The following is an 8218-nucleotide window of genomic DNA, read 5'->3' as shown; positions in this document are numbered from 1 at the left end:
TGTCCCTCTTTCCCGCCCCGGGGCTGACGCTGCCTGCTGGCCGCTCAGGGCCCCCCCCCAGTCGGGCTGCCCCTGCCGCGCCGGTGCGACCCCGCCGAGCCCTCCTAGCGTTTCTCCGCTGCAGGCACGCAGCGGGCAGCCCGGCTCGGGGTCCTCGCGGCGGGATAGGCGGGTCGCGCCGAGTGCCGGTGTGGGCGGTTCCGCCGAGGGTTGGAGAATGGATGCGGCGCTGCTGTTTGCGGCTGCCGTGCTCCTCGCTGTTCTTCTCTTCTTCGCCACCCGCGTCCGCGGCCAAGCGAGGGCAGGTGGGTCACGTCCCGGCTGGACTTCCCCTTCCGCCGCCTCCGGGGCTGCTGCCCGCCCCGTTCCGGTAGGGCCGGCCCTGGTTTCGCGGGGGAGGGAGCCCCCGGGGTGGAAAGGACCTTCCCCTAGTGGGGAGCGCTCTTGGCGGGGTTTCCCGGCGGTTCCCTCGGGGTCTTCGCCTTCCTGCCCTCTCCTCCGCCCGCGGAGGCCGATCCCTCAGGCGGTGGCGAGGCCTCCTGCTGCTGTCCGGGCCTGGGCCGGAGCCGTGAGGGGCACTGGATTTGCCGTGGCTGAGTTCCTGTTCTCGATCTGGGCGGCAGGAAGGAAGGTGTCCCTAAGGCTCCTCCGCTGCGTGAGGTGGCAGCCCAGCCTAGCTGACAGGCGGGTCAGCCGGTTTATGCTCTCGTCAGAGCTGGGACGGCTTCTGGCAGCCAATTCCACCCGCGTTTCCTAGAAGTTACCCACTTCTGCTCCTTTCCCACTGTCTCTGACGCTGCGAGGGTTCGCTGGGCACACCAGGTTTAGGCGCAAGCTTGCGCAGCGCAGCTGCGGGCAGGGGTGGATGACGGAGCGCTTGCAGCCCGCGTTTCACCGCTGACCGGCGGCTAGAACCCGAAAGTTGTTAAGGCTGGCAAAGAGCTTTAAAATCGCCCAGTCCAACCATAAACCTAACGCTGCTGAGTCCACTGTGGCAGCGTGAAACTGTGGTGGAAGTGGCTTTGTGTAGATACAAGTGGAGTGCTAGGGGAAGAAGCTAGAGCTGTAAGCTCATCAGCCTTGTGCTTTCAGGGAGCAAGAAGGGAGTTTGTTTAGCTGTGAGTCTTAAATCCAGATGTTCAGCTCGGGTGAACACCGAAGCCTTTATCGATATAACAACACCATTTTCTGGTTTTGGAGTATTTTAGGGATTGTTTGTTTGTTTATCTTTTGAGCTCTGTTAAGACAAAAACCACCCCAAGTATGAGCGTGGCTCTGCCAGGGCAAAAGTGTGTGCTGCTGAGAACTTGGGATTAAAAGCAGGTCTTGCTCTTATGAAATTCTCCAGCATGTTTCTCTCCTTGCATAGACTTGGTCTAAAGATTTCTCAACAGCTTGAAATGTCATCAGATTCCTAGTGACTTAGAGCTGAGTTTTCTGGTGAATGTCAGTGATGTGTGTCCCAGGGAGAAAAAAAGACTGCTGGAAATAATCTGACTTCCTCTGCTTGACTTTTAGCACCACTTAGGTAAATCAGAGGCTGTGGAGTTTTGGTGTTTGGGTTTTTTTTTCCTTTTTAGGCCTGTGGAGTTCTAACAAACTTGAAGCCCAAACATTTGTTTTAAATGGTCTGAACTCTCAAAAAGCTTTAAGAGTGGTTTTGTGCAGCTTGCTTAAAGTTAGCTTGCATTAAGGATAATCATTTTGAGGCCTCTCTTTTGTCATCTTTTAGACACTTCCACATTGGTCTTGCCCTTTTTCTTTTTCTGGTTAGTATATTCAAGAGGGTTTCTACCTTAATATAGAGACAGAAATCAGGGTAAGGCCCTCTGTGGAATGTCAGTCATGGGGATGACTTTGTTCTCCTTACATGACAGAAATAGTTCTTCAAAATCATTGGAGCTGTGATGTATTTAACATCTGCAAGCCTTGGTTTCAAGCAGGGCTTTGCTTTTCCTGTTCCTTTTTCTTATGTGGAAAAATGGAAGGTGCTACAATTCTGCTAGTAAATGTCTCATGGGAAGGGTTTGGAACTAGGGACTCTTGACCTAGACAACTGGTTGGTAGCTGTCACTTCTTTAGTGCCTGGGGATAGGAGCAGCAGCTTCTCTTTGTGCTCTCTCTCAGGAATTGGCCTTTTATAAACTTTCAGAGCTTGCCTGAAGGGAGCTAATAATCACAGGAGGTAAATGCTGCCTTTCCTTTGAAGGGTCATTTGGGGCAGCACAGTGTTTCCAGCGAGAGCATGTCTGGACTTGTTCTGCTGAGAACAGAAACAAAACCACAGCGTTTCTACATGGTTGGCTTATCTCTTTGTGAGCAAGGCCTGATATGATAAGCTGCGCTGGGCAAAAACACCTCCCCAGCGAATCCGAGCTGTGTTTTGACTTGCTCTCCTTGAGTTTCACAGGTTAAGTTAGCAGGAAAGTGGCAGATGCAGGATGCCTCTGGTGTGGTGGTGTTTGCCACTGACCTGTGAGGGTGCTGCAGGTGGAGCTCTCTTTGCACGGGTGCAGGATGAGGGCACTCAAAGCGCCTCCAAAGCTGTCAGTCCAGGTGTTACCCGGGTGGACTTGCTTCTGTGTTGTGACCAGAGATAATGTGCTGTGATAGTCAAAGGAGGGCTTCCCAAGGGAAAAATCTCTGAGCTGGTGGAAATTTGCAGAGCTTTGTAAAGGAGCAGATTTCTACTTAGGGCATGTAAATCAAGTCTGGTCTCTGAAAGCTTTCATAGGATTCTTTGTAATGCTAGAGCAGTGATGCTTCACATCCAGCTTAGGAAAGAACTCTGCTTTCTGGACAGAGTTCTGCTCTGTCCCTCAGAGTAGAACCAGAGTCTCGTAGGTGCTGCTGTGCACTGCCTGAAGAGTCAGATGAAATCTCTGTTGCTGCCTCTCTGAAAGCACAGAGGCAGAGCTGCTGTCTCAGCACATCTTTCAACCTGCTGTTCCCAAAAGAAGAGGCACTGGCTGGTTTTTTTAGGAGGCTGAGTCAGAAACTGGAGAACCTAAGGCTTAAAATACAAATTAAACCCGTGGGCATTTTTGAGATACTTGCTTAATGTTTTGTTTGCATTGTTAATTCCAGGGCTTTAGCTCCTTGATTTCTCTGGACTGCCTTTCTGCAATACCACCGAGCAGCTGGTGGGCCACTTGTCTCACCTGTATAATACTGGTTGCTAAGTTTGACTCACGTGGCTCTGTCTCAAGTCTAATTAATCCTTGTGTGACTAATCTCTGCATGAATTGGTTAGCCTGAGGGGCCACTTCTGCTGGAGACCTCTTGCAGCTACAGGAAAATGAAAAGATATCTTCAGATCAGTGCAGTGGCCAAACCACGCTGTGCTACAGGAGGACGTGGAGGAATGCGTGGACGGACTCCAGAGGGAATGGTTCTTGACCTCCAAGTTGTCAGTCTAGTTCCAAGAGTAGGAGGAGGATTTTTTTAAGTGTATTCTTTGTGTTCTGTGAAATTCAGTCACAGCCCTCTGTGTGCAGCTCTAGCCCCAGTCCAGAGGGAGGGCGAGCACATCCAGCTGCCCAGATACTGCAACAAGTGATCTGTCTTGAGCCACGTAGACAAAGCACTGACCCCCGAAGAACCTAGGTGTAGGTGTGTTACAGGCAGAGGAACTGATTTTCTCCTCTTGAAGGATGGGAGGAAATGCAAGGACTCACATCCACAGTTTTCAAATGGCTGTCCAGCTGAATATCATAGGGGAGAAGGAAAACAAAAACTGCATTAAAGCATCTCTTTTCCTCCTAAATGTCAGTCTGTAGCATCAGGATGGCTTGGTTCATGGGTGGCTCTGTGAGGGTTAAGCATCTCAGTTTAGGATGAACCCATGGCTTGTAAATGGATTCCTCTTTCACAAAATGCAAAGCAGGCCCTTTGGAAGGACCAGAGGAACCAAAAGCAAGCTGACACCCTGCAGAGGACCACCTCTGGAAGGGGCTGAGGTAGACACGCTGAAGCTTTGTGGTGGAAAGGATTCTGTGATTTGAGTCGTAGCACATCTCAGGAGCTTAAGAGATGCACTGAGATGAGCTGCAAGCACTCCCTTGATCCTCATGTAGATGTGGTCATAATGCATCTCATTTTCTTATCATAGATATGCTAATAGTAGGGGGGTTTAGGAAGGCATTGTTTGGATCAGGGGATGCTGGAGACTTGGCAGGGTGGAAAGTGTTTTGAACTCCTGCAGGGACACTAATGTGGCAAAGCACAAATGTGTGTCCTGAGTTGTGGTAAATGAGTAGTTCTGCAGCTTTAAAATTGTATCAGAATCACAGAATGGCCTAGGTTGGACCCAGGGACCTCAGAGATCATCTACTCCAACCCCCTACCATGGGCAGGGACACCTCTCAACTAGACTTGTTTGCCCAAGGCTTCACCCAGTCTGGCCTTAAACACCTCTGGGGAGGGTTTCCATGAGACATTCTGAATCTTGATGACCTGAATTAAGCCCTAGCATTTAATGCTTTGCAGGGCTGAGCAGGTAACAGCATACACAAACCTCTCATACACTTATCAACAGACTATGCAGAGTGGATATCAAGGATGGTGATACTCTATCTTCATCTGCTTGTTTTGGTATGACTGCCACAGTTGATAGCAGCAGGGTCATGGAGATCTCAAAGAAAAACCCAGTGGAGGACTTCTGACAGGAGCCCCATGGTCAGTCTCTAGCTCCCATGCTGTCTCCCAGCTGCTCCTCTGTTAGGATGTTCCTCATTTGTCAGCTCCTAATTGGTGACTGCAGTGAGGATGGCAGGGAGAGCTGCAGTGGCCTGTGGTGTTCTGCTGTTGGGAGACCTCCAGCTCAACTCAGCGTGGCAGAATGAAGTCATCCCTGGATGTGTGTCATTTGTACTGCTTATGAGCCATGCAGGTTTGGGTTTGGGCATCACCATTTGCACTTTGCACTCTGCATGCTCTGCACCCAGTGCAAAACAGCTTACAACTTCACAATGCTTTAGATGGGGAGAAAAAGTACTTCTAGTCCCTTGCCTTTTGATAGCTTCAACATTATATACTGCTAGTCCTGCCAGATAAAGAGGACTGTTGTCTGGTAAAGGGAAAAGCAGATTATCAGTACCTTCAATTACTAGGTTAAGAGTATTTCTGAGCTCTTTGAGGGAGGGGGTGTCTTTATTTTGTGGTGGGGTGACTTTCTGGTGGGTGCTCTGTCAGATCAAAGGACATTATCAGCATGCAGCTATAGGTTTTTCTTTACAGTAATCTGTATGCTGTTGCCTAAGAGACTGCTGTCAGGATAAAATTCCTGTTGCAGAGCACTGTGCACACACAAGCTCCAGTGCATGATCCTGCTTCATCGTGGGAAAGCAACTTGCAGGCATCTCCTGCCTGCAGGAGAGAACCCACATGGGAGAGGGGAGGCATCCTCCATCTGAAGGCAGCGCTGGTATTGCAAAAGTTGACTGGCAAAAGGACAGCTGTGGCAAGCAGAGATGGCTGATCTCTCATGGGTTGTGTTTCCCTTTTGCAGCTGATGAGGAGCACCAGCAGAATGTGGCAGCAGCAGCAGCTAGGCCTCGGCCCCATGCCGAGGAGCGGGGAGATGGGATGCCGAGGCGCCGGAGGAACATGGGCAGCAGGATGATGGCCCAGAGGAGAGCACAGCAGGCAGAAGACTGGCTGGAAGGTAATGTGCTTCAGTTCCTCTTGCAGACATTGAAGTGTCCCTTCACAACGGATGTTAAGGCTGGTGAAGGGTGGGGCATCTCCCATCTCTCTGCACAGCCTGGTTCAGTGTCTCACTACACAGTGGGAAACATTTTTTCTCTAGTTGAAATCTTCCTTTCTTACATTAAAACTATCACCCCGTGTTCAATCACAGCAGACCCTGCTAAGAAGCCAGTTAGAAAGTGTCCCCTTCTAACAGTCCCTCCATCAGTCCTGAAAGGCCATCAGAAGGTCTCCCTGGAGCCTTCTCTTCTCCAGGATGAACAACCTCAACTCTCAGCCTGGCCTCACAGCAGAGGGCTTCCAGCCCTCCCAGCATTGCTGTAGCCTCCTCTGGCCCCACTCCAACAGGTCCCTGTCTGCTGTGCTGAGGACTCCAAAGCTGGACACACAACTACAGCTGAAGTCTCAGCAGAGCAGAGGGGCAGAATCCCCTCCCTGCCACCAGGGATCAGCCTCATGTTTCCATGGAACTTTCTATGCCTCAACTTCCACCCATTGCCCCTTGCCCTGCCATTGGACATCACCCAGAAGAGCCTGATTCCATCCTCTTGGCACTCACCCTTTACATACTTATAATCATTAATGAGGTCACCCTTCAGCCTCTTCTCCAATATGGTGAGAAGTAACACCTTTGTGCACCCTGCAAGCCTCACTCCTTTGCTGGTGAAACTTCACATGTTGTTATCTTTATTACTAAAGGTGACAGTCTCACTATGATTCACCCAGCTGGACCCCTTCTCCTTTCAGACTGTAGGTGAGGTGTTCAGGGCTTCTACTCTAGTAGTGGTGAAAGTGTGCTTTGCTTCACTTGAGCTTGCAGTGAAGATCAGGATATCCTTTTGGTGTGCAGTAGGTGAGAACCAGCAAGCACACATCTGTGTGATGCTCTGATTAGGGGCTAGCTGCACATTCTTCAGCTTGTCTTGCAGCTTTGCACTGGGGCTGCCAGGTAAACCTGCTCTTCAAGCTAATTGTCTTCAACAAGGGGAGAATTGACAGGGCTGAACTTTTCAACTTCAGCTCTTTTCTTTTCATGTGATAACATCCTGGAAAGAAAATGAAATCTGAAAATCTTTCTGCCTTGAACTCCAGACATCAAAAGTTTGAGTGCTGAAGGCCACCAGTGAAGCTGTCAAAGCAAGCAGCTCATCTTTCTTTGTCACTGGAGCAGCAGAAGAATCTGTGTTGTTGGGCCTTATAAATAATTCTTTTGCAGCTCACTGTACATCAGCTGCAAGTGCTGAGGCTCTTGCACCAAGTTTTCTTTGAAATGACATCATTTAATTGTGGGGGTGTAATCTCTCTCTTTTCTTTTTCTTTCCCAAATCAAAACAGCTTCTTGCTCTGTGCTTCTGCCTGGGTTTTGATTCACACACATTGGCCACAACAACCCCATGCAGTGCTCAGGTGGCCCAGAAGGCCAATGGCATCCTGGCCTGCATCAGGAATAGTGTGGCCAGCAGGAGCAGGGAGGTCATTCTGCCCCTGTACTCAGCACTGGTTAGGCCACACCTTGAGTCCTGTGTCCAGTTCTGGGCCCCTCAGTTTAGGATAGATGTTGAGTTGCTGGAAGGTGTCCAGAGAAGGGCAACAAAGCTGGGGAGGAGTTTGGAGCACAGCCCTGTGAGGAGAGGCTGAGGGAGCTGGGGTTGCTTAGCCTGGAGAAGAGGAGGCTCAGGGAGACCTTCTTGCTGTCTACAACTCCCTGAAGGGAGATTGTAGCCAGGTGGGGGTTGGTCTCTTCTCTCGGACAACCAGCACCAGAACAAGAGGACACAGTCTCAAGCTGCGCCAGGAGAGGTTTAGGCTGGATGTTAGGAACAAATTCTTCACAGAAAGAGAGATTGGCCATTGGAATGTGCTGCCCAGGGAGGTGGTGGAGAGCCTGGATGAGGCTCTTGGTGCCATGGTTTAGTTGATTAGATGGTGTTGGGTGATAGGTTGGACTTGATGATCTCAAAGGTCTTTTCCAACCTGGTTAATTCTGTATTCTGTATACTCTGGGGTTGTGTTTCCAAGTGCCCAAGTACCGCTTCCCAGCAGTATCACCACACAGCTTTTGGAGCCTGCGCACAAACTTCAGCAGTGTAGCTGTGGAGAGAAGCATCTGCCCCTGCTTCCCCAGTGCTGAGGGCACTAATGGCCATTACTGCTTGGCATTAGCCACCTTCTGTCATGGACTGGCTTGCCTTCGTCCTGCAAAGCCCTTAGCCTGGCCCTGAGCTACCTAGATTTGTGGGAGGGCTGGGGGGGACTCCCCCTTAGAGAAGGGTATTTTACATGTTTTAAAGTGAGCATGGAGCCCAGGCCTGGAGTTAATGCTTGGCTTTGTCCCCTTCATGCAGGGGCCATGTGCATTTTTCCCATGGCACTGCAATTCTGAGCCTCCCTCTGAAGCTGCTGAGACAGCAGTTATCCAACAAAGTGTTGTTCTGAAAATCAGTTGACTCACACGGGTAGAGAGCCCGGAATGCAGGTGATGATGCACAGTCACAGGCAGTGCTGGACC

At 50.5% G+C, this 8218-nt stretch overlaps 1 protein-coding gene across 1 annotated transcript in view; it reads left to right on the top strand.

Moving 5' to 3' along the window:
• Positions 1 to 203: 203 nt before the first annotated feature.
• The window catches only part of DDRGK1 (DDRGK domain containing 1), a 32293-nt gene continuing 24278 nt past the window's right edge, over positions 204 to 8218 (top strand). Inside the window, exons 1-2 of the mRNA XM_009900753.2 lie at positions 204 to 305; positions 5510 to 5665. Coding sequence (XP_009899055.2) covers positions 218 to 305; positions 5510 to 5665 — 244 coding nt within the window. The 5' untranslated portion in view covers positions 204 to 217. The remainder of the gene's footprint in view (positions 306 to 5509; positions 5666 to 8218) is intronic.

The sequence above is a fragment of the Dryobates pubescens genome, chromosome 23 (assembly GCF_014839835.1).
Source record: "Dryobates pubescens isolate bDryPub1 chromosome 23, bDryPub1.pri, whole genome shotgun sequence".
NCBI classification, from domain to species: domain Eukaryota; kingdom Metazoa; phylum Chordata; class Aves; order Piciformes; family Picidae; genus Dryobates; species Dryobates pubescens.
The sequence above is the reverse complement of the archived record's forward strand: the minus strand, read 5'-3'. Positions and strand labels throughout refer to the sequence as shown.